General features: G+C 51.7%; 1 protein-coding gene across 3 annotated transcripts in view; it reads right to left on the bottom strand.

Moving 5' to 3' along the window:
• Axin2 (axin 2) overlaps positions 1-26,244 on the bottom strand; it is a 100,331-nt gene that overhangs the window by 26,806 nt on the left and 47,281 nt on the right. The window contains exons 1-2 of one of the 3 annotated variants that reach the window (XM_028761274.1): positions 3,930-4,142; positions 405-1,351 (exon numbers count right to left, since the gene is read on the bottom strand). In XM_028761274.1, the coding sequence (XP_028617107.1) occupies positions 405-1,219 (815 nt within the window). In that variant the 5' untranslated portion in view covers positions 1,220-1,351; positions 3,930-4,142. Of the gene's footprint in view, positions 1-404; positions 1,352-3,298; positions 3,414-3,929; positions 4,143-26,244 lie in introns of those variants that run through there. The other 2 variants (XM_028761276.1, XM_028761277.1) reach the window with 2 other exon arrangements.

The following is a 26,244-nucleotide window of genomic DNA, read 5'->3' as shown; positions in this document are numbered from 1 at the left end:
GCCCCTTCCCAATCTGGTGCTTAGTGGGTCTAATGACTCAGAGGCATCAAAAGTTGCTATATTCATATTCTCTCTCTCTTTTCCTCTCTCCCTCCCCACAGCCCAGGATAATAAGTAACCACATTCATAAATACTGCTTGCCACCGTTTGAAGTTGGCACTGGGAGGCTGCAGGTACTCAGCTGTGCCTACATTGCAATGTTCCCCCCCAACACACACACAAACAACAAAACATAAGATCAAAGGGTTCCTAGTCAGAAGTGCTAGCTCTCAAGCAACCTTTATCAGCCTCCCCAGCCTAGCCGCCCACCACCTACCCATCCTAACAGAAAACATCTGCGAAGCTAACTCATCCGCCAAGCCCTGTCCCCACACACCGACATCCCAGCCCCACCAGAGCCTTACCTGAATCCGTTTTCCGCCATTTCTGTGGCTCTCACACTCGCTGTGGCCCGAAGAGTTTTGCTGGATAAGCCAACCACGGTGGGGGAGAGTTTGCACTTGAGGTCGGCACATGTCCACTCCTCTTCTTCATTCAAGGTGGGGAGGTAGCTACATAACACCTTTAGGCTCCCCAGCCCCCTGTTACTCATGTAAGCCGTGTTCTCTCCCCCACTCCTTACATATTCGAGGTATATGTCAGAAGTCAAGAACACCTGGTAGGCATTTTCCTCCATCACCGCCTGGATCTCGGTCTGCGCCTGGTCAAACATGACCGAGCCGATCTGTTGCTTCTTGATACCATCTCGTATGTAGGTCTTGGTGGCGGGTTTCAGCTGTTTGGAGACAACACTGTTGTTCTCAATGTACCTCTTATAGATTGCTTTGGCCACTCGCAAAGTTTTGGTATCCTTCAAGTTCATCTGCCTGAACCCATTGCAGGCAAACCAGAAGTCCAGGGTATCCACACATTTCTCCCTCTCCAGGAAAGTCCGGAAGAGGTATGCACCATCCTGGTCACCCAACAAGGAGTGCAAAGACTTGGTCCACCTGGTCAAAGGGGAATCTGGGGAGGCCCGCCCCTCGGGCTCCCCCAGCCCGTCTTCATTCCGCCTAGCGTTAGAGGAGACAGGCATAGGTTTGCTGGACTGGACTTTGCCCACACTAGGCTGACACGGTGGGGTCTCCCCTTCTTCTCCCGGAACCGGGGGCCGAGGGGCATCCTCGCGGAAGCTGCTGCTGGGATCTGGAAGGAGAGTCACTAACACAGCGCTACTCATGGTGAAGGAGGTCTCACTGAGTTTGGGTTTTGTTTTGCTTTTTTCCCTCCTCCTCCTTTTTCTTCTTCCAGTTCCTCTCAGCAATCGGCTTGGTCTCTCTTAAGTCAGCAGGGGCTCATGTGAGCCTCCTCTCTGCAAAGAAAAGGAGGGGGGAGGTGGGAGAGAGAAAAGGGTATTGATCTAATCAAAACCAGATCTACCCAACATCAAAGCAAGAAAGTAAACAGGCTTTTCAACTCCTCAAATTCAAATCAAGCAACCCAGCTATCCGCGAGGTGCTCATCTCAAGTATCCGACGCAGCTTTTTCAAAGGCGAAATCTGAGCTCCCCACACACTTTTTCTACGGGGGGGGGGGGGGGTGGGAGGGGGAAGGTGAGGCAGAAACAGTGACACCGGAGGTGTAAGACACAACCTTCCCCACGTCTGCAGGACCCAGGGACACTCGGGGTAGCCTAGCCGGACCCCCCTCCCACCACAACCAGAACACGCGAGCCAGCCGCCGGCTGCGTACAGGTGAAACCAATTTCGGTAAACTTCCCCACTCTGCTCTGCACAGATAACTCGAGCTCCCAAAGTGCCCTTCCCCGGCATCTGGTTCCCATTCCCCCCACCCACCCCTCCCTCTGCGCTCCCTCGTCCCACTTCTTACAGAAGATCCCCGCCTGAAAAAAAGCCCGCCCAGCATCGGCGGGAAGGGGGTCAGCGATTCGCGGATTCGGCATGTACCCCCCACGCCCGATCCCAGATGATGTTGCCTATACTCAGGACTCTCCACCAAAAACGTGGCTCAGTCTACATCTCTTGTCGTCTTCGTTTCCCCAAAGCAGAAACCAGTTCACTAAGTAAGAGGCTTTGATCTTCAAACTTTTAAAGAGAGAAGAGACACCTCGAGACCCGCCGCCCCCGGCTCCCCAATCCACCTCCTAGAGCCACGAACCCAACAAAACCGGATCAGAAGGCTTCTCACGCTACTACCGCCTGTGCCAAGAATCCCAAACTACACTGATCCCAAGCCAGTCTTTCTCCAAAAGAAAAGAAGTCTTATCTAACCAATAAACAAGCTGCTCTCCCTAGCCAAGGAAGGATCAAACTAAGGAGGGGAGGACCGGGGGACAGGGAGGAACGACGGGCCAGCTGCCCGAGACCCCGGGTCTGGGTGGATGCACCCCGCCCCAGTCCCGGAGCTCAGGCCGCCAGGCTGGGCACAAACCCGAAGTGGTGGGGCCGAGTAGTGCCGCACACCCGGGCGCAGAGAAGGTGGCCAGGCGCCGTTACCTGGAAGATGAAGGCCGCCAGGCTCTCATCTCCTCTGAGCCCCTTCTGTCCCGGCCCTCCCCGGCCCAACTGCAAACGAACGCCTCCAGAGTCCCGGTACGCCGTCCACCAAGAGCGAGGCCGGAGCCCCCGGAGCCCGGATCCGGGTAACACCCTGGTGTCAAACCTCGCAGAGGTTCCCGCAGAAAAAAGCACGGAAAGCAACCGCCTAGTCCAGAAATGGCGACGCGCGGAGTCTCGGCCTCTCCGCAAAAGGGGCGGCGAGGAGGAACCGGGGGACGCGGGCGCCTTGGGCTCCGGCCGGTTCTACCCTCTGACTGAGCCTCCGCCAGCGCTCCCGGCACCTAAGCGCGGACCCGCGGTTGGGAGGGGGAGACTAGTGGGGAGAGAAGTGGGAGGGGGCGGGGGAGGGGCGGGGAGGGCAAGCGGGGGGCGCCGCCACCCTTTCATCCCACCTTCCAAAAGCACTCGCGTGCACACGCACACCCCAACTCATCCACACCCACGGCGACTCGACCCCCGAGGGCGAGCTGCCCGTCTCCGCCTCCGCCCCCGACGCCACTTGGAGTAGTCTCCCTGACCGGCCCCCCGCCACCGCGGACCCCGCGCAGGGGAGGGGACTCCAGCTCACCGCGCGCAGGGCCGCCCGGCCAAACCCCCCGGAGCGCTGGGCGCCGAGCCCGCCGCTTCCCCTCCGCGCGGGCCCGGAGCGCGCCCCGAAATAGCCGGCCTGCCAACTTCAAAGCGCCGCCCCGCACATCAAAGCGCGCCGGCCGCCGGCCCGCCGCGGCCTCGGCACTCACCATTGATCCGCTGGCGCACTCCTTGCGGAGACCTCGCAGGCGCCGCGGGCAGGTCCCCTGCCCGGGTCCCCCGCTGGACTCGCAGAGGCTGCCCCGGGGCCCCCCCGGGCCCGCCCGGGCGTGGGGAACATGAGGAGTCTCGCGGAGGCGGAGGAGGGGGTGCACGGAAAACAACGATCCCGAGGCGAGAGCGAGCTCTGCGCGGGGGGAGGGGGTCGTGCGCCCCGCTGCCCCTTTTATGCAAAAGATCCGAGTGGGCCTCCGCCCCCGCCGCGGCCGCCCCCGGCCCCCGCCCGGCCGGCTTTCAACCCAGGTCCTGTTTCCAGCAGTCACTAGGCGCACCAAATGTCCTCCGGGCGCTTCCAACAAAAACTGCGCTGTGGATTTAACTGTGCACTTCAAAGGCGCGAGCCGAGCGCACGGTCCTGGAAGGGAGGTATGCGAGCCGCACCCGGGCCAGCCCAGCGCGCTCCAGCGCCCCTTTTGGGGGCCGTGCAATCCGCACCCCTCTACTATCCCGGCCTGCTCCCGGCCGCCCCCTCCCGCGGCCCCGCGCCCCGCTGCCAACCGCCCCCGGCCGCACGGAGCTTTCTTGGAAGCGGCTGCGGCGGGACCGAGCCTCCGACCCCACCTTTTACAGCAGAGCTCTCCTTTGGGGAGGCGGACGCCTCGGCCTCCGGGTGGCCCCGAAATCCATCGCGATCGGCGGCTTATTTTTATTTCCCGGTTCTCGGGCCGTTACTGAGTTGCCAGGACCTTATCAAAGCGCAGCCGGCTCCAGCCGACTCCCCCGGGCCGGGCTCAGGGAGCCAGTGATCCCGCCGCGCCAATCACAGCGGCGCTCGGCCGGCCCGCGCCGCCCGCCTTAAAGGGACAGCGCGCGCCCGCTCTGCCCCGCCCCGGCCCGGCCCCCGTCGCACACTCAGCTCCCGGGTTAACCCTTCCTTGGCCCTCGTCTGCCCCCCGCCGGGTGCCGGCGGCCCCGGGGTGTTCTCCGCCGGAGTTCTGATTTCATCTTTCAAGTTCTCCACCCTCTTTGCTCATGCCTCCTCCGCCTGCTTACCTAGCGCTCTCAAGCTCTAGAATGCCAGTTCCTCTCTGGCCTTTCCAAGAACTGCAATAAAGCACCCGCCGCCCCCCACTCCTCACCCCTCCATCAAACACGTTCCTACCTTTTTTCAAATTTCCCTGGGAATTTAGACTTGAAGGGCCTTCTGATAGGAGCTATAGCCCTGGCATCTGCTGGCCAATTCTTAGGACGTACTCTGACTGGAACTCGGGAGACATGACATGTGAGTGTGTGTGTGTGTGTGCACTTGTGCTCCAGTATCTGTATGCATTAATATAGAAATAGTTTGTGGACGCTTTTCAGTTTTGTTTGGGTGAAGGTGGGGGGGTGTGAATTTGTCTCCACGGTGGAGTCAGGGGTCACCCCTCAGTTCCCCAATTTTGCACATCAGTCAGAACCTTCCTTGCACACACATGGACCTCTTTCCCCCAACAAATTCGTGCCCACCACGCTCTTCCAAAAGGCTGCCACCATCCCATATGTTACTTATTAAACAGCCGTGGAATGCCTTCCCTACACACGCAGTGTTAAAGTATAAAAATTCACCCCACTGTCACCTTTGAATTCCTTCCCACCTTCTCCCCAAACTGTTTATAAGGCGTGGGCCTTTAAAAATATGCTATAAGCCCAGAACATTTATTCATTCATCTGTTGTAGAATGTTTCCCCATGGATGAGCAGATAAAATTGTCGTTCTTGTGGGGGTAAATGGAAGTGAGTATGTAGCCTGACAGAGTTCTTACCTCACAGACACCCAGTTCTGCCCTCACCCCTGCACCACATAAAACAGAGTGGGTAACACATGACTGCCACCCCAGGGGTAAAGCCAATAGAATGAGAATTCCAAGCCAGCCTGGGGGCTACCTAAGAGTCTCTCATTCATTCTCTCTCTCTCTCTCTCTCTCTCTCTCTCTCTCTCTCTCTCTCTCTCTCTCTCAAATAAAGCAATAATGGAACAGCATCAATAAAACAGCAATAGCAAAGCCCACAGCAGAGTAACCCAAAGGGGACAGAAGTGAGACGCAGAAGTGAGACGCAGGGACCTGGCTTTACAGTACCAAATGGAGGGCAAACATTCAGCCTTGGGGACTTAGAAACAGGTAAGAAACATGACTGTCCATGTTCTGCTGGAGAAAGACTCCAGGCTGCAGCAAAGGGCCAGGGAACTCTCATAGCTCCGGCCTCCAACTCCACAGCCTAGAAAGGAGGCCCAGTGGGTCACACACCCCTTCTCTGTGTCCATGGTCCATGTACCTGGCTTCCCTTGAAACCAGGAGCCAACCTAGATAAAGCCAGCAGTCCCGGCTGTGAAATGTGGTCCTTCCTTGGAAGACCAGAGAGTGTGTGTTCCCGAGATGCATCTGTATCTTGAGACAACTACCAGGTGTGAGGACACTAGGTGGCTCTAAGTTCTCTCTGCCTTCCAGCTCTGAGATGGTATATGGAATCCTGGACCAAAGGCATACCGCCCCACCTTCTCAATCAACCCCAGCAAAACTGTTTCCTGGAGGTCCTTGGGCCACAGAGGAATTGTCACTGAAGCAGAAGTATAGAGAGAGGCGTAAACTTCCATAGAAACAGCTACAGCACAAACCCAGGGGTGTACACACGCGTTCCACTCCCCATGACACCCCCCCTCTCATTGCGGGGAGGGGACATAGAATCATCAAACCATCGCAAATCAAAATAAACAAAGTTCAGAAAAGAGCAGGCTTTCAGAAAGGAAGTGGAACCTGGGCCTTCATGGGTGGTTTTCCTCCCTCCAAGTTGTCCCCACTGACCCCTCACTGCCCCGCAGCCACACAGTCATCACAGGCTGCCTTTAAACCAGAGAGCTCTGCTGCTCCTTCATTATCCCAGGGCTGGGGCAGCGGAAGTGCAGCCTGGGGAGTCCCTTGTGGTTGGGATCTTCTCCATAACAACCCCTCTGGGAGCTGGGCTTCCAGAGCAGGTGTTAGGGTCACCTCAGGCAACAGTTCCCTCCACCGGCACTAGTGTCTCACCCAACTGCATGTATACAGGAACACTTTACATCCATCCAGATAGGCTGGGTGAGCCCTGAGAGGCTGGAAGCCCTCTCCGGTGCCGGGTCTTTGACTCACTTGTTGCTAATGTTATTAGAGCATCCAAAGGCCTTCCATCATTCCCAGCCCCATTCTCAAGATAGCAGCTTGCCATTTTCCTCTTCTCCCTGGCAGCAGCATTATCATGTGACTTGTTGTAATCCTGCACGGTTGCCTGGAAACTGGAAAGCAAGAGGATGGATTTCTGCACATGCTCACACACCGCCCCCCCCCCCTTTTAAAGTAAAACCTTATAGAGGATAGACAGTCCACTTGGCTTAAGTGTAGACAAGTTTAATAAAGCAGAGAGAGCCGAGAGGGGGTCCTTTTCTGGAATTCTGTCCTGGGCTGAAATCCTAGAATACCAGAAAACAAGGCCAAAGGCTTGCTCCATGGGAGGCATCCGGCCAGCCAGATCTCTGACCGTTGTCAGCTTTCACAAAAACCATTGTGCAGGGGAAGTCAGGCCAGCTGGGACTAGAGTGGCTGAGACCCGGGATAGTGCTCTGAGATTCAGGAACTCTGCCTTCCCTCCTCGGGAAAAGTGCCACCTTCCACAATGAATGTTCCTTTGTTGAGAGGGAGAAGAGGGAGACGTGGCTAACTATCACAGCTTACCTGACCACTCTGGGTGTCATTTATTTATTTATCCATCTAGCAGCAGATGGTGTTCTATGGAAAGGGTGTATGTAGCAAATACAAGCAATAAGCACATAGTACATACACAAGGTTGGTAGACAGTATCTATTCAAAACTTGCTTTTCTCAGTTTCCAAGATTTTCTTCTAACTTTAGTCTTAAGGGCCGTGAGCCTGCATGCATTTCTGGTGCCAGTGGAGGCCTGAAGAAGGCATCAGATCCTTCTAGAACTGGAGTTGCAGATGGTTGTTAGCTACCATGTGGGTGCTAGGAATTGAATTCAGGTCCTCTAGAAGAGCAGGCAGTGCTCTTAACCAGTGAGCCATCTCTCTAGCCCCAATATTTTTGCAGTTACCCTATTCCCTCACCAGATTACTCCTGGTTCGGAAAGTGACTTTCATATAGGTGTCCTTTGTGTCTCTGCAGCACAGCATGCGACAAAGGCAACTTGAGATATAAAAGACTTATCTCTGCTCATAGTTTCAGAGGGGCTTCAGGTCATCATGGCTTGGAAGTATGGTAGCAGAGTGTATAGTGATTGTTCACACCACAGAAGGCCAGGAAGTAGAGAGAGCTAAGATCCAGGACCAAGCCGGGCGGTGGTGGTGCACGCCTTTAATCCCAGCACTTGGGAGGCAGAGGCAGGTGGATTTCTGAGTTCGAGGCCAGCCTGGTCTACAGAGTGAGTTCCAGGACAGCCAGGACTACACAGAGAAACACTGTCTCCAAAAACCAATAATAATAATAATAAAAAAATCCAAGACCAAGTTTGACCCTCAAAGGGCTGTTACTTGTGATCTACTTCCAACAGCTATGCACCTCTCTTAAAGGTTTCATAGACGCCCCAAATGAGGAACCAGCTGGGGTACCAGTGTTCAGAAACACTTGGGGACATTTCCTATTTAAACTCTAACACTGCCCAACCTCTGAACAAAGCTATTATCCAATCAGGCATCAATAATGACCCCAAAAGCTGCCCACAGGAGGTCTTATAGAAGACAAGCCACAGGAGACAGTGATGGTTAATCTTTATCGTCAACCAGATTTAGAGACACAACTTGGGGTGAGTCTGTGAGGGTTCCCTAAGAAAGAAAGACACACCCCGAATGTGGGTGGCATCTTCCTATGAACAGGAATCCCAGAGTGAATAAAGACAGCAAAAGGAAGAGCCGCCCCCCCTTTTTACCCTGAGTACTAGAGGCCATCAGCTTCTACTTCCTGACTGTAGATGTGGTGTGACCAGCCACCTGGTGCCTCTGCTGCCATTCCCTCCCTGCTGAGATATACTGCATTCCACAGAGACAGATGGGAAGTAACTCTAATATAGTAGCTTTTGCCTTTCCACCATCTTTCATCCTATCCTATCCAGTTCTAAGAAAAACAACAACAGAGGTGAGGAGGTGGTCTAGTTGGTGACCTGCTTGTCACCCAGGGATGGGGAACCATTAAAAGCCTGTGTGGATGGGTAACCAAGCTCAGTGAGTAAAGGTACCTTTCCCCAAGTCTGACAACCTGACTTCTATGGACAGGACCCACTGAGATCCTGTACAAGATCCTCTCCACACAAGTGTTTATCACACACACACACACACACACACACACACACACACACACACACAATGTGTACATGTAGAAAAACAAAGGAGGTAGGCATGGCAGCATACCTGTAAAGCTGCAACTTTCTGGCCAGTCAACTCTAGCCTAATGGGTGATCTCCAGTTTCTCTGAGAGAGCCTGCCTCAAAAGAGGTGAAGAGCAACTGAGCAAGATGCCTACTGCTAACCTCTGGTCTCTGTCATGTGTACCCAGATATACATGCATACCCCCACACACCATAAAATAATACTTTTCCAGCTCAGGCAACTTTTCAAACTTTTCTAATCTAACCTTCCACTTTAAAAAGTGAAGCCAATTACTCAAACAGAAGGTGAAGAGATTCGCCCAAGATGATTGTGGTGGTTTGAATATGTTTGCCCCAGGGAGTGCCACTATTTGGAGGTATGGCCTTGTTGGAGAAAGTGTGTCACTGTGGGTGTGAGCTTTAAGACCCTCTTCCCAGCAGCCTGGAAGTCGGTATTCTACTAGCAGCCTCCAGATGAAGGTGTTGAACTCTCAGCTCCTCCTGGATGCTGCCATGCTCCTGCCTTGGTAATAATGGACTGAACCTCGAAACCTGTAAGCCAGCCCCAATTAAATGTTGTCCTTATAAGAGCTGTCTTGGTCATGGTGTCTGTTCACAGGAATGGAAACCCTAAGACAATCATCATGTCCACACCGGAGCCATGTTAGTTTCTTGAAAGTCTTGATGCCCAGCACTGTTCCTCCCAAACAGTGGCTAGGAGACTTAGGAGGGACCCACTAACAGCAGGGCTTCCACAACAGGTTCGAGACAGAGGTTGGGATGTTTTCCTAAAAGAACAACAGCCTAAAATCCCTACAAGGTACACAATTCATTCAGCTCCTTGACTCTGAGAGCTCAGGTCTTCCAGACTCCCCTGGAAGCAGTTATTCCCATGGGCATCTCGGTGGACACAGCCCACCTGAGGAAGGGGAGACTCTCACCAGCCTCAGAGGAAGAAGGAGTAAAACTTGATCCCAACTTCCTGCCACTCTTCCTACCTCTCTCTTCTCCTGGTAGAGGAAGCAATATGGATGCTGTGGACTTTGAAGCCACAAAGGGGAAGGGAGCTTCCTCTGAGAAAGTTAGAGAAGCTTACTTATCATTGATACATTAGCTTGAGAAACCTCAAGGGATAATATTTTAAAACTTCCAGATGCTAATTGCGTTGGTCAGGAAGGGGCCATGCTAGGCACTAGATAAGACATTATATGTCTGCCGACGGCTTCCTGGTTTTCGGCAGCTTCCTGCTCATGGTTTTAGAGTCCGGCTTTTTAAAGTTGACCTGAACTTGTAAGCAGGAGTTGTCAACAGTATCAAAATCAATCAGGAAAAGGACCACAAAGATGGCTCAGAATTTAGAGTCTATGCCGCTCTTACAAAAGACTCACAATCACTTTAACTTCAACTCCAGGGCATCTGAGCCTTCTCTCTAGTTCCTGTTTGCTATTTTTCCCCTTAAGACAGGGTTTCTCTGTGTAGCCCTGGCTGTCCTGGAACTCTTTGTAGATCAGGTTGCTCTTGAACGCAGAGATCTTCCTGCCTCTGCCTCTGCCTCTGCCTCCTGAGTGCTGGGGTTAAAAGTGGGCACCACCATCCCTGGCCCCATTTGCTAACTGTAAACAACTTCTGGAGAATAAAAATAAGAGGAGATTGAATTTGTTGTTGTTTGTGTCTTAGTTTCTAGACAGAGTTTCTGTGTGTAGCCTTCCTTGGCTGTCCTGGAACTCACTCTGTAAACTAGGTTGGTCTTGAACTCAAAGAGATCCTCCTGCCTCTGTCTCTCCAGTGCTGGGATTAGGCGTGCACCACCACCACCCAGATCTTCACTGTTTTTAGATTCACTGTGTGAAGAATTCCTCATGGAAGGGCAGACTGCTCTATAGAATTCCAGTCTAATCTAGAACCTTCTAGATATTGTTCCATGTAGCAGAATTGTCTCTACATTGATCACCAGTGTTCTGCCTTTTTATCTAACTTGTCAACAACGCTCCCCTACCTGACTGGGTTTAACTTCTACTCAGGTAGTAGAAGGCTTTGACGATCTCCTTTCTATCCTGCCTTTCCTCTCTTGGTCTGGTCAGTCCATTATAATGGACTCTCTCACAAGCAAAACATTTCCAAGCTGGCAAAAAAAAAAAAAAAAATCTAGCCTCAGGAGGCAGAGGCAGGGGCATCTCTGTAAGTTCAAAGCCACCCGGTCTACACACAGTTCCAGACAACGAGACTGTCTTTTTAAAAAAGAAAGGAAAAAAAATCCTACTTGTGAAGCCATGGAGCCTGTGGGACAATAGCTCTCTTCACTGTTCACTGTCCCTTAGCTGAGGACATCTCGGTTCCCTCTCACTGGGGTCCCTGTCCCTCGGCTTCTTCTCCAGAGAGTCCCTTGAACCGTACGAAGCCCAGGGTCTCGTACAGTTATAACTCTAGCATCTTTCACGGTCTTAGTTCATCACCGCCCACATCTTGCTAAGTCAGCCATACCTCTGTCCAAAGCAACAAGCTTAGAACAGAGCTAGGCGCCGGATGTAGTTTGGTTAGCTCAGTGTTTGCCCAGCAGGCAGGAGACCACCGCGAAAACGGGGTGTGAAGTAACAAAGAACAGTGGACCCAAAGCCACTGAGCCCCTCACTGGAGCCGGACATCTTTGTGGAAGGCAATGACCACACCATCCCCAGCAGTCTGTATTACAAACCCGGTCCAGGTCTTGACTGGTCTTTCTCCTTCCAACACTCCATTCGTCCTCCCAATACTGTTGAATCCACGCCCTAAAAATCTCCCTTCACTCTCCTTCCCACATCCACGGCCACTCCCATAGCTTTCGACATCTCTCGCCTCGGCACTGACAGCGTTTAACTGGTCTCCGTGCCTGGACTTCCTCTCCCACTCCGTATTGCTATCGCAGTGTGCACTGCACAACCTGAAGCTGTCCTTGTCCGTCCTCGGTTTCAAATTGTCCCCTGACTGCCTATAGCCTTTACCTTAGCGTAAGGCCCAACCCCTAAACGTCGCCCTAAGAGGGCCTTCCTGGGCAATCTCCAGCTTCATTCCTGCCGCTTCCCCATCCTCACCGTACAGCCCCACATGGGGGCTCATATCTTTCCCTCCTCCTCTTTTTCAAGATCTGCTGGCCACTCTCTGGCTTCTCCATTCCTGTCCTGCACAGGTGCCCCTGGGCGTGGAGTGATGCCTACCCTCATAACTCCTGCGTCTCTTGAGTCCTGTCCTCTTCTGTCCTATCGACTCAGTTGGGGCCAGTCTCAGATCAGGGACCGTGCTTTGTGAGCTTGGATCCTTAGTTAGCCTGGCATATGGTTCAAGCAATGATAGAAGAAGACGGTGGACAAGAGCGTTAAGGGAAATATTTAACCGCTAGTGAATGCTGTGCAGCCGCCGATGAGAACTGATGCTTGCCTCTGTACTGAATTTGTCTTGGGGGGAGGGGGCCTGCCAAAGCTAAGCCTTTAGTAGCTGCTCCTTAGGATCAACTTTAGGTTGTTTCTATGGTCTCCAGTTCTTAGCACCCACGTCCTATGGAATTCCATCCCTTGACCATAGGTTGGAATTATTGACTGTCATCTAAAGAAGAGAATGTAGAAGGGACAATGGGTTGTCCCTACTGAGATTAGGTTTTAAAAGATTGTGGATGGCTTTGTTTTGTTTTGTTTTGTTTTTAAAGACAGTCTCAATGTGTAGCCCTGGCTGGCCTAGATCTCTGTGTAGACAAAATGGGCCTTGAACTCAGAGATTCATCTAACTTTACCTCCTGAGTGCTGGGATTAAAAGCACGCCCCCACTGTGTCTTGCTCAAAACTGTAATTTCTATCTGTAATATTTTCAGTGGGATTATGAGGTAACCCTCACACCAACCGAGGGAGAGATCTGGAAGCCAGTCCCCAGCCAAGCTTTGAGAAGGCTCTGCAGGCCTACAGCCGCTAGTTTACCTGCAATCTCACAGGAAACCCTGAGCAGGCAAGCCAAGCCCAGACTCTGAAGCCACAGATTGAGACCCATCCCTCAGGGAGGGGAGCGGCAAGCTCAGATCTCTCAGATAAGACTTTTGTCCTGTCAGCTCATCTAGTAAAAGCTAAGAACCAGGTTGCAAGGCACACTGGGGGCGTGAACCCTTCCTGTACTTTTCTTAGATAAGAGAGCACTGCTGGGGGAGGGGGTTGCAGTGTGACCTGGCAACAATTACAGTGTGTTTGAAGCTCTTCAAAGGCTTCTTCTGGACCTTTATAAAGTATATCAAAACCCTCCAAAGAGATTATGAAAAGAAAACCGAGTCATTTTGAGATTGTACTGATTACAAGAGCCGGAGAGATCACATTCAAACTCCACCTCTGCTTAAATTGCTCCTGGTACCACACTACACGGAGGGGTAGAACTTACTTTACTGTTTTAGAAAGTGGGAATTGTTAGTCAGCTACCCAAGAACTGGTCTCCTTGGAGGGATGCTGGACCTGAACAAAAGATGCTAAGGAGGATAGCTCTGATTTAAATGCAGTGTTAAAAACAGAGGTGGAAGTGTTAATGCTTGGAATGACTGTCTTAGGAAAAACAACTTCCGAGTGCCAGGAGAAACCGACTATGGTGCGGGGCGTGGCCCAGGAAGACTTTGAGGAAGGCTTTGTTATTTGAGGAGTTTTTAGAAGAGAAAGTTCCTTTGGACAGTGCTCTCTGAATGGAGGGAAAAAAACTGTTCCTAGGTCCCAGTGGGTGAACAGCATGGTTTTCTTAGCAAAAACATTAGCTTCATAAACAAACTCAAATGTGTGCTCGGAGCCGGACCTTCTGTACTTCCTCAAAAAAAAAAAATTGACAGATAACTTTAGGGTATTAAAAAAAAGATAGACTAATTATTGAAACTATAAAACCCTGCTCAACGAGTCATCCCGGCATTAAAAGGATGTTGGGGTGGGGGTTAAGTGGCATAAACAAGTGTGCTCGGCTTTTCAGGAAAGGAATTCTGGAGCCGGACTGGCGAGGAAAGCGAGGTAGCGAGAAGAGCTTAGCCGGCGGTACTGGCTCCCTTTCACCAGGGTGGATGGCCTCTTTCTGCAGACTTCGAAATCGATGTGTTCGGTGTTCTAACTCTGCCTGCCTTGGTAAAACCAAGAATCCTCCGTTTAGTTCACAGCTCAGGGATCTGTGAGCCAGAATATAGTCATGGGCACTGGAGGTGTGGCGAGGACGCTCCCTCCCCGTGGGCGTGCCCGGTCCAGGGAGGGATCAGAGTCTGTAGGACTTTTCCTGAGGCACAGGGGTAAGAGGCCCAGGTGTCAGACGGCTCCCTGCCCGGGAGGTGGGGGAGGGAAGGGGCGGTGACCAGGTGCTGTATACTTGGAGGGCACCCTGGGGACACCCCCAACTGCTGGATCGCCTTTCGAGGACAAGACTGAGGAAGATGCTCCACAGTAAAGCCCTGCCACCCAGGGAGAGCGTGTGAGCTGAGGAGGACGTTGGAGGTCTCCAGTCTATTTCCACTTTCTCTGGCGGCCACCCACTTGGTGAAGGTCATGCACCTGCTTCACCCCAGCTGGGCTCATCTTCCACTGACGTGACCTCCCCTAACCCTAGAGTCTTGCCCTTCTCTATCCTAACAAAAGCAGGCTTCCTGTCTTCCTCTAAACCATCCCTAGGGGGAAGGGCGGTCCCCTCCTTCGAATGCGCAGGTGAAAAAGTGTCCACCTTAAACCCCAGGTGGAGGACCCACACATTCTTAGGATGGTAGTTCTTTGAAAGATAAGCCTGGCCACTTCCTAGGGAGTCTGTGGGGCTGGGAGGAAAGTGGATATCTGATGCTATGGTTGCCAGACCTGCATGTGGTACACAAGGATAGAGCCCTGCCCTCTGCCGCCTGCCATTTGGGTGAGAGTGTGAAGAAGAACATCAATCACCCAGTGGCCAATTTTGGTGTGTGTGTGTGTTACTAGAGGAAAGGGTAGGGTAGACTCAGAGCACCAGATATGGCCCTGAGAAGCAGAGGAGAGACCAGAGAGCCCAGGCCAGAGGAAGCACTGCCTTTTCTAGAACCCTATAGAAACAAGCAAAGCTAGTCCAGGAAGACTTAGAGCAGTGGTTCTCAACCTGTGGGCCCCGAGGGGTCACATATCGGATATCCTGAGTATCAGGTATTTACAATATGAGTTATAATACTAGCAGAATTACAGTTAGGAAGTAGCAACCAAACACTGTTATGGTTGGGGGGAGGTCACCACAACATGAGGAAAGGGTTGCATCAGTAGGAAAGCTGAGAAGCACTGGTTTAGAGAGTGTGAGCCCAGGAGGTGGTCCCTCCACCCCACCCTCCTCCCTTCCCTTCCTTCCATTGTTGAGATTAAGGAATTCAGGGTCTTTCTGGTTACCACATCGCACCCCCACACCTGGCAGGAGGTACTTTATGTGAAAATGTAACTCTGCCCCAGGAGAGGGGCTCAGGGCTATGCACAGAGGCTCTGGAAGGAGGAGCCTGGCCCCTGTACGGAGCCCCATTCCTCTCTTTGCCTTAGTTTCCCTGGATGTAAAGTGCTGGGGAGCGTAGCTGTCGTGTGAACCGAGGCGCCTCGGTGAGGTGCTTAGGGCCCAGTGATGCTCTGGGAACACTAGGTTAGGGTTAGCCATCTTAGAGAAGGAACGGCAAGAACCAAAGGTGTCATCCTGGCAGGGTCTTGTTTACCACTAGAGATCTTCCTTCCAGGGTGGTTTTTTGGTTTGGTTTGGTTTGGTTTGGTTTGGTTTGGTTTGGTTGGTGGCAGGAGGGGGTTGCTGCTTAAAGCCTCCTTCCCTTCACTTTAAGGTGGAAATAAATTAAGGGCCGCTTGAAGTGATAAAGGGGTGGCGTTCAAATGGACATCAATGCTCACAGGGAACTGTCAGTCTCTCTGTCTCTGTGTGTGTGTCTCTGTTTCTCTCTCCTCCCCTCCCTTCCTCCCCCCACCCCCACTTTCTTTCTGAGACAGGGTTTCTCTGCATAGCCCTGGCTATTCTAGAACCCACCCTGTAGGCCAGGCTGGCCTTGAACTCAGATCTGCCCGAGTGCCAGGACCAAAGGTATGTGCGCCACCAGACCAGTCTGGGAATTTCATTTGTTGAAAGCAGTCAATCCTCAGCTTCCTGCCAATGAGTGGCTTCTCGGGGCGGGCGGGGAAGCTCGTGGCTTCCATTTTATCTTTCTTACTGCCAGTCTTCTTAGGAGAGGGAGGGTGCTGCAGCCACCTGATACTTTACCTGCATCCCGCTTCGAGTGGCACCATTCCCACCCCCAAGGCTTTCAGCCATGATCATGGAGGAGACTTCAGTCTTCGGCGTGCTTAGGATCTGTGTGCTCAGGATGGAGCCAGTCCCAGGTGGAAAATATTCCAGGTTGGAAACAAGTTTGTGTCTGTGCTCCACGTGAATGTTTTATTTCTTGTCTTCATCCTTCCCCACAAACAACACAGATTGACAACCGTGTGCATGCCCTTTGGGTATGTGGTATGTCCATTATTATTATTTTATTATTATTATTATCATTATTAAATTTTTGAGATAGGTCTCATGTATCCTAGCCTGGTCTTGACTTAAGTTGTAGCTGAGGATGGACTCGAACCTCTAATTCTCCTGCTTCCACCTTCTGGGTGTCCATTGGGACTACAAATGTATTTCAATCTAATGGTTTATCTGGTGCTAAGGGGGAAGCCTAGGGCTTTTGTTCACGCTAAACTAGCAACACACCGTCTCAGTTAAACCCAAGTCTGGTTGTGTGGCCTCTTAAGCATCTGTTTCTCAGTCCATAAAATAGCAATAAGGACCCATGTCCGATCTGTGAAAATGGTTACCTATATAAAATGACCTTTAGCCTTTTTTTTTTTTTTTTTTTTTTTTGGTTTTTTTTGAGACAGGGTTTCTCTGCGTAGCCCTGGCTGTCCTGGAACTCACTCTGTAGAAAAGGCTAGCCTTGAACTCTCGAACTCAGAAATCTGCCTGCCTCTGCCTCCCAAGTGCTGGGATTAAAGGCGTGCGCCACCACTGCCGGGCAGACCTTTAGCCTTCTTATGTTTCCTGCATACCAGTTCTGGCCTCCAAACAAACCAGGGAATGGAGATAGTATAGTAGAATAGCAGCCATTCAGTTGCTGCCTCTGAAAACTATGACTAGAGACATGGACTGTGTTACAGCCGGTCTAGGAAACTACCTTGAGCCCTGGGCATGGCGATCAAATGCAGCCCTGTAAGTAAGGTCCTGGGCAGAGCCAGTATAGTCACGGATCTTCTAAGCTGACCTTTCTGCAGTCTGCTCAGAGGGAAGGTGTGCCTGAGGCTAAGTCACATCCACCCGCAAAGCCCCTCTGTCCTTGAGGCCAACTTTGCTCTGCCCTTGGCGCCATCTTCTCTCACAAACTGGCCCTGTCTGAACCTGCAGGGCCAAGGGAGCAGTAAAAGGGCCATAAGGGAGTGGGAAGAGCGAGCACAGACCAGAGACAGAGTCATTAGCAGTTCCCTTCTGATAAGGGCTTCAAGGGCTTCCGGCAGACAGCCCGGGCCCGCCCTTCCCCCCCCCCCCTCCCCACAAGATATTTGACTCCTTGCTTCAGAACTCACAGGGAAGGAGAATCAAGGAAGAGAAGCGAGGTGGGGGGAGACAACAACAGAGGGGTACACTGATCGAGGGCAAGACACAGGCTGCAGAAGGTTCCAGGTAATAGCCCAGTAGGGACAGCTAGGGTGAGGAGATGCTTCCTGTGGGCTGGCCTAGCAAATCACCTCACCCCCTTCCCCTCTCAGCCACACCCTGGGGCAGACACTATTACTGTCAAGTAACATTTCAGAGCTGTAGCTTCGGCCATGCTACAGAAGTCTGATGCAGTCCATTACGTAGTACAGAGTGTAGACCGCCTCGTTCAACGTTAGGGATGCCAAGATGAAGGCCGCAGAGTACTCGAGCCAGCATGGGGCCCTCTGGAGCGCAAAGGGGTCCTTAAGTGAGAGCATCCATCCTGTGCCATGTGGAGGCTCTGACTGAGGGAGTTGAGGTGCTGGGTGAGAGTCACGCAGGTGGAAACAGCGGAAAGTGAGGAACCCTGTGCTGGTTTCTCAGTTCCTCTCTGTCCTTGTAAAATATGGACAACAGCCACTGGCCAAAGGTGAAGGATCAGAGAGGATACGTGAGCCATTCAAGGTCTCCCAACTGCCTCCCATAAGACAGAGGCAGGGCAAGCATTTGGAGATGGAGAATTATTGCATAAATAAATGTCTTCCCGGACGGGTGGGTGGGCTCTGCTATCAAGAACTCATCTGCCTTGAAGGTTAGGGCTCAGGGATGCCCATCTTGGGCCCTCTTTCATAGACAAGAGACTCACTAGGACCCTGCTGCTGTTCTTCCCTGAGTGGCAGGACAGAGATGCAAACCTTCGAAACTAGCAGTAAATCCTTGAGGCCTCGAATTGGCCTCAAACTGAACTTCTGATCTTCCTGCTTCCATGGTTCATATGATTCTAGGACTAGAACCCAGGTCTTTGTACAAGCCAGGCAAGCACTCCACCAAATGAGCTCCGAAACCCAACCCCCTCCCCCCCCCCAGCTGCTATTTTTAAGGACCAGGGCCAAAAAAGCAAGGAGGTGTTTTATTAGTTTTTCCAGTTGGCTACGTGTTCCTGCCCATGTGCGCCTATAATCAGGAGGACCGTGGTGACTAGGTTGGGCTCAGAGGCCTGTGTTCCAGCCCTGGCTCCTGCTTTCTCTGTGACTTTGGCCACTTAGGGCCACCCAGGTCTTCCTCAGCATGAGCTCTGCCTCTGCCAGTCATTTCACCAGCTCCTGTCTCCTCGCGCTCCTCCTTGGTAGGCCTCAGCTTTAAGATGCTCAAACTCACTGGATGGGAGGCAGGCTACCACCTGCCCATGTTTGCATGATATTTGTAGCCTGCGTTGTCCTTGGTGTCTCCTGAGACTGACCCTGGAAGGGAGAGGTGCCAGTCTGTGTGGCCTCGGGACTAGCTTTCAGTTCTGGAACTTATCTGTGGAGGTTTGTGCCTACTTAGAAGGCTGAGGTAGAATTGCTGTGAGTTCTAGGCTAACCTGGGCTACAAAGTAAGGCCTTGCCTCAAAAACAAACAAACACCCAAAACAAACAACAACAAAACAACCAAAAAAGGACTGTGCAAATCCCTCCCCCCTCCCTACTGAGGCAGGTGCTAACCGTGTACTCACTCCCTCCCTGTGTCCTATTGCAAGGAGCCATCATATTTCTACCTATGAAAAGGACCCAGCTTCGAGAACACAGAGTTAACAGTGAGTCTAGGATATCATCTTGTACCTGGAAAGTTTCCAAGTGTTCAGGTTATGTAGAAATGCAGGATTGTCTGTAAGGGATTGCCCAAACAAATCACATGCATTTCCCAGGTAATGTGGAGTATTGTTACAGTGATTAGAAAAGTAAAGGAGGAAAAGCCCTGAGATGTATTCCAAACTGCAGGGTGCAAGCTATAACCACTGTCTACTGAACCAAGTCACGTGTGTAGAAATGAAGAGCCAGCGGCACTTGGTTTTCTCCTGGGTTTCATATCTGCCTTGGCATGCTTCTGGAGACACAATGGCTACGCTGTCACTGTGGACCATCCCTATTGAGACTCAGCTGACTGACTGCGTTTGGCCACGTCAGTCACAAGCGGTCCACCCTCCTCTGGCTAGCACCGTTAATCACACGGAGTAGCTGAGTCTACAGGGATGAGCTGGATTGATCGATTGATCGTCTTTTTCTCTGGGGCTCAGAAATTTGAATATTCAAAAACAAAGACATTCTGCTCCAAAGGGCTGAGGCCGCTAAAGGGGTCCAGAGTGAGGCAGGACGGATGGATGGGTGCATCCGGTGACAGCGAGGGGCTTGAAGAGGTTAGAAAGAAAAGGAGCTAAGAAGAGACAGGTCAACAGAGACGGGGTGAGGCCGGGCGGGAGAGCCATGCCCCTCCGTGTCTACCCAGCTTAGCCTTTCTGAGTTTCCAACTTCCCATCAAGGGCCTTATTCTTACCACACACTTCAGTCTCCCTTGCTGTACCTAGAGTGAGTCCCAGACATTCTTGCTGGTGAAAAATATCACCTTACACTTTCCAAAATGTCTATGTCATTGTATTTAATAAGAGCCTACCAGAGAGGGGACTCCACAGAACCTTTGGGTGGCCCTACCATTTGGGGATGACCTGTCAAATTATAAGAAAATTAAATATTTATTTCTACATTTTTAAAATTACGTGTTTGTGTGTGGAGGCGTCATATATGTGAGTGAAGGTGACCATGGAGACCAGAGGCTAGACCTCCCTGGAGCTGACATTATAGGCGACTGTGAGATACCTGATGCTGGGAATCCAACCTTAGTCCCTTAGAAGAGCAGTGTGTACTCTTAGCTACTGAGCCACCTCTCCAGTCTCTGGGATGTTTCCCTATCCCTTCATACAAATGCTCCTTGACTCCCAGTGGAGTTCTGGTACAACAGGCTTGTCCTAAATTGAAACATCCCAAAACAAAAATGTAAAAAATACATATGACCTACTGGATTACACAGGGGTTGAACTTGTGATCCTCCAGCCTCAGCATCCCTGGGAGTAGAATTACAGGCATGCGTCAACATGTCAGGTTGTAGCTGGCGTACTAACTACCGTAGCTTTGCCTAACTCCCTTATGTATGCTCACAAACTCCATCAGCCTAGAGCTTCTCAGCATCGCGGAACACAGAGCGTCTCTGTATGGAGGTACTGACGGGATACCTCACATGATCCGCTGAGAGCCGTGCTCACAGGGAAGAGGGCAGGCTGCACAGGTTTGCTTTCACACTGTCTAGAGCTGAAGAACCTCTCTTGTGAGCCTGCCATAATCTGCGTTTAAAATCAAGTTGGCCTCGTTTTATTTGTTTATTTATTTTTAGCCAGGACTTCAAGGCCCATGGAGAGACTGTGTAGCCCGCGATCTCTCTTTAGGGTAATGGTATCAGAGACTGTCAGTCAATGCTCACTCCACAACAGGCCCTGTCCCTCTTAGAATTGTTCTCTCCCTCTCCTCCCTCTCCCTCTCCCTCTCTTCCCTCCCTCTCCGCCTCCGCCTCCGCCTCCGCCTCCGCCTCCGCCTCCGCCTCCGCCTCCCTCTCCCTCTTTTAGGTTTTTGTTTTTTTTTTTTTTTTTTTTTTTTTGAGACAGGGTTTCTCTGTATAACAGCTCTGGATATCCTGGAACTTGCTTTGTAGACCAGGCTGGCTACAAACTCACAAAGATCCACCTGCCTCTGCTTCCTGAGTGCTGAGATCAAAGGAGTGCACCACCACCACATCTGATTTGGAATTGTCTTTGAGAATGGTGTCCCTTGCCTCACGCTGACTGTATTCTTAGACTGTAGCTGGTGGACTTGAGACTCCTCACGCACGCACACACGCACGTGCACACACGCATGCGCACACATGCCAAACCAGGACAGACAGCCTGGACAGATAAGTGTGAAAAGTATCCTGAATCTCAGAGTTGCTATCCCCTCGGTAGCCTTTCCTTGAAGTCTGTGTTCTCCACACTTCTTGCTAGCTCAGGTTCTTGGCCAGATTGAGGGATTTGAAAGAGACAGAATATGGCCTTGAACATTCTTCCTCGGGACAGAGCACGTAGAGCCTGGCTGCCTGTTAGCTATTTTTAAAACTATTCCTTCATTGTGTGTGTGTATGCATGCCTTTGCCATGGCGTCTGTGTGCAGCATGTGTTTAGAGGTAGAGGTCAAAGGTCAACAACATACAGGAATCATCTTTCTCCTTTTACCAAGTGAGTATTAGGGATGGGAGTCAGGAGGTCCGGGCTGGTGGCAAATGTCTTTGCCTGCTTCGCCATCTTGTCAGTCCTGGCCATTAGCTTCTGAGAGATTTCTTCCTGACTGCCCACACTCTGAGTGGAAGAAGCCAAGAGCTGATGAAACAGGGAAGGAATTGAAGGGGGGAAGGGAGTGTGTGCTAGCTGCAGGTCAGACCCAGTGCACCTTGTCCTTCCTCCCAGGTCTCCACCCTGGCTTCTGGGAAGAGGGCTGGCTTTCTGCAGGCAGAGAAAACCGGCATTGGAGACCTCAAGTCTCTGGTTTTTGTTCCAGTGTCACCACGAAAATGTCATATGAGTTTTGCCAAATGTTCTCAACCTTCACAAACCTCAGTTTTTCCAACTGTTAAATGGGAATGAATCACTCTGTTTAAAAAATAATAATAATAAAGGATGAAATAAGAAAATGGGTACAGTAAGTGCCCAGGAGGCATCTTGTAATTCTGTGCTTCTTTTCATCCTGTAGAACTAGGCTGTGGTAGTTCTTGAACTCTCTGCTCAGATCTCTTTATGAGAAAATGGTCCATGGTCCTGTGGGGGCAAGTAGCCATCTTCCAGGTCCCTCCATGAGCAGACCTACTGTGTGTTTTGCAGACTATGTCAACTGGTCCTGCTGTTCTGGCCCCGGGGAAGCGCTGGTGACAGGCCCAGCTCTGAAATCAACTGGCTTTTCATCCATGGTCTGGCCAGGGTAACTTGGTTCACATTCTCTCCATAGCAGCCAGGCTGGTTTGATGCCCAGGGCCCTCGGACTCTGACTGAAAAGGGCATCTCTCTGTCCCAGAGGCTCCATTCAGGAGGTCCAGCCGTGGAAGAAGAAGCCTGGCACCACTGGGACAAGGGTGGGTTCAGTGGACCAGCAACCTTCAGGAGAACCCGCCTGGCCAACTAGTCAGGTATCCTTTTCCTGGGAGATAGGGAGGGAGCTGGACGGAAGGGAGTTGGGAGGCAGTCCCCAGTCTCATTACTTGGTGAACCATCAGTCTCCTACAGGGAAGAGATATGCACCATAGTAGCAGATAGGCCTGGGGCAGTTAGCCAGGAAGCCCAGGCTTCTCTCGGTTGAAAATGGGGGTGGGGGCGGGGAGGAGGGGGAATATGCATCACCACCCGTCAGCCTCACTAGAGAATATGGCATACCAGCCCAGAGTCACAGAAGGAGATCCAAATGTTTTGAGTTTAGCTATTAAGCATAGTTTCCAGCGAGTGTTCTCATGTCTTGAAATGAAACAGATGAAAGCAACATGTGTCCATGGTTGTAGGAAGGCAATAATGCCATCAACAGGAAATGCAGCAATTGAATACTGCGGCCTCAGTCCAGAGCTTAACTCTTCTTCTGGTCGTCCCCCAGCTCTTCTGCATGGAAGGATGTGGAAGCTTCCTGCACGCCAAGGTCTCTGCCTCGCTAGCCCTTCCTCGGGTCCCTCTGGGAGCTCCCTGCAAGATCCTGAGCCTGTGTCTCACAGGGAACAATGAATGCTCTTGGGAAAATGAAGAGCCCCTGGGCCTCTCTGCAGAAGTCGCAGAGCCCCGCCCCCCTTCTCTGTGAAGAGGCTACAAAGCCTTGGCGTTGGGACCACAGTTAAAAGTTCCTGGCAAAGACAGTGCCAGCTGCTGGCAGGGGCAGCAAAAGCAAGGCCAATGTGCTGGTGCTGGGGGGGGGGGGTGGCGCCACCGGGGAGTCTGTGGGCCCCGGAGATGCTGGCTACAGGAGCTGCAGATGGAGTGGGCTAGGGGCCAAGATATCCAACTTTTCTGCTCTTTACCCAGGACAGAAAAGGTGTGTGTGTGCACACTCGTGCATGTGGATGTGTGTGAGTGTGTGTGTGTGTGTTGTGAGTGCATGTGTGTGTGCTTGCTGCCCCTCTAGCTGACCCCAAGGAAACACAGGGAGAATGGTGACCCTGGCATAGAAAGTAAAGCTAGCCTCCCCAGCCTGGAAAGCCTTCCTGCTTTCATCTCTTCTGAGCACACTCTACTGTTTGGGGATGCCTGCCTCCCTGCCGACCCTACACACCACATGCAAACGACGTGGGCAGCACTTGCCTTCTGGTCCTGGAGGCCTTGGGCAGTTCTCAGTAAGTCCATGGTCTGGAGTGCTGAAACTCAGCCAGTCAGTTTTAAAGGTCTGCAGCTTAGCCCAGGGGGGTTTAGACTAGCCTGGACTGAGGTGTCTTGAAACAGATGGTGGAATTGTACATATAGATAAAATTGAGGGACAGAAATATTTGCTTCTCTCATAACGCACAAAACAACAACAGCGGTGCCTTGGGTACATCCTGGATGAAGGATTTAGTAGAGGTATGTTGGTCATTACGCAGAAGTAGACATATCTGGATGGTCTGCGTCTCTGTGTATTGGTGAGCCTGCAGTGCCATAACAAAATGTCATGGTCTAGCTAGGTTAAACAGTTGGAATTTACTTCTCATAGTCCGGAAGCTGGAAGTCTAAGATGAAGGTGCTAGCCAACTTGGCTCTGTGGACATGGTGGACAGAGAGAGCTACTTCTAACACTGTTCTTTATATGGGCACTGACCCCATCACACCGGGCCCCTGTTCTTGTCTAAGAATAACTACTCCCCAAAGGCCACATCAATAAATGTGAGAGATTGGAGTGCCACCATGTGAATTCAACCCATAATGCCTTGTTCCACCCGACTCCCCTCTGTAGGTGTCTGCCTCATGTGGTCCACTGGCCTTGGCTCAGGGGTGGTGACGGCAGTGATCAGACGAGGGCTGTGACCTACAGGAGTCCTCCTCCTGCAGGAGATGAGCCCAGAAGAACAGACAACTAGACGGCAGTGGCGTGAAGGCTGATGTGACAATGGGCTCGGGGGCATAAAGGGTACCTGAGTCCACCCTGGATAAGGGACAAAGGGTCAAGGACAGTCCTTGGCCAGCCTGAGGGAACCTCTGCAAAGTGGAACCGTCTGAGCAAAGCCTTCACATCTAGAAACAGCCTGGGGGTTGGAAGGTGGGAGGCAGCTCCCAGACAGCTGCATTGCAGGGGCTAACATCTGCACAAGAGGCAGGGAGTGGAAGTTGCATGACCAGAGCTTGGTAAAGATTATTCATGGCCGTGGGAGTTACATCCACGGAGAAGAAGGAGGAGGGGTAAGGGGATGGGGGTTCCCGGGTGGGTGGGGGATGGGGTAAGGGGACAACATATGAAATGTAAATAAAATATCCAATAAAAAAAAAGATTATTCATGGCCTTGGCTTTACAGATAAGTTACCTTACAGTGGGCAGTCGGGTGCTATGAGATCAGAGGTGTGCTTTTGGAAGCTGTCTACTATGGGAGTGTTAGGGCTGGTTTAAATGAGATAGGGTCCAGGGAGTAGGGAATCATGGGTGTCCCTTACAATGATCTGAGATGCTATTCAGATATTTGGATTTGACTTGGGTTCCCCAGAAATTGATCTTGGAGGTCTGACACCATGTGAATTCTAGAAAATAGTCTCATAGGGGAAAAGTAAGGACCTGTAGAGGAATGAGGGAGAAGAGGGCACAGAAGGAGGCCAATGAGACATGACATCTCACAAGGATACCTCTGGTCCACGCACCAGCTCATCTAAGACAGCAGTTTTCATCTCTTCCCCAGGGGATGAGGAAGCTAGGGACTCACACACGGGCATCTCTCAGATGCTGGTCACCACCCTGGGGGGGATGATTGGGCACAGGTGCTCCAATGCTCTCTCAGTTGCAGGCTAAGTAGATTCTAGTAGCTTCTACCATACACGCAGGAGTGAAGCATGACAGGGTGAGATAAGGGGGCAGTCCTTACCAGAGCCCCACGGGTGTCTGCCACCCTTATGAGACTGCCCAAGGAGCTTTCCAGGCTGTCTCCTCAGCCATGCCTATCCAGCCAGGAATGGGTGTTTGGGAAGAACCTGACTGCAACATCGAGGAAATCCCCAAACAGGACTTGCACACCAGCTCTAGTTTCTAGAACTATGATGAGTTTGTAGCTCTAGAGACTTCCTCTGTGGGAAGGGACAAGGGCCTTCTCACAGAAGGGAATGCTGGCCCTGTACTGACCTCCCCAGTGAACTGGAAACCACATCAGTAGCTACCATCGGGCCGTGCACTGAGAGTCAGAGCCCATGCAAAGGCCACCACTGATGTTAAGTGAGCAGGGTGCAAGGTCCAGGCCCAGTCCAGAGTGACTCAGTGTTTCTCATCTCCTCACACAGGATGGCTCTGCCCATCCCACTCATCCTTATGACTGTTAGTTACGAGGATAAAAGTGGGATTCCAGTCTGGGCAAGTTCTCTAAGAATGTGCAAGGCATCTTGTAAACCCACATCATATCCAGCATCCTCTGTGAGTAATGTCAGGCAAGCAACGAGGAAAAGCGATATTTGCTTCCCATTCTCTATGGGCCCAAGATGGCACGGCAGGCTTCATGCAAAGAATGAGAAGTGACACCAACTGGACTTTGAGCATGAAGGCCAGATGCTGACAGAGACCTTGTATCTTCTCGATAGCCACAGACATCAGTAAGGCATGGGGTCTCCACCCAAAATGCAATTAATCACAAGCATGTGAGTTACGATTCTGACTAGAGGATCAAGAGAGATCAAAGGCAGCTATTCAAAGAGCCAGGGCCCTGTCCACCCAGCTCAGTGTGTCACACACAGCAGGCTCACCATGAGTCCCACCCCACCCTCCAGAGCCAGGCCAGGCAGAACCATTTGGCTTGCAAGGCTAATCTCTTCCCTGTTACCATGGAGGTAGGAAG

Source organism: Grammomys surdaster, unplaced genomic scaffold (genome assembly GCF_004785775.1).
Source record: "Grammomys surdaster isolate TR1022 unplaced genomic scaffold, NIH_TR_1.0 126906, whole genome shotgun sequence".
Taxonomy (NCBI): domain Eukaryota; kingdom Metazoa; phylum Chordata; class Mammalia; order Rodentia; family Muridae; genus Grammomys; species Grammomys surdaster.
The sequence above is the reverse complement of the archived record's forward strand: the minus strand, read 5'-3'. Positions and strand labels throughout refer to the sequence as shown.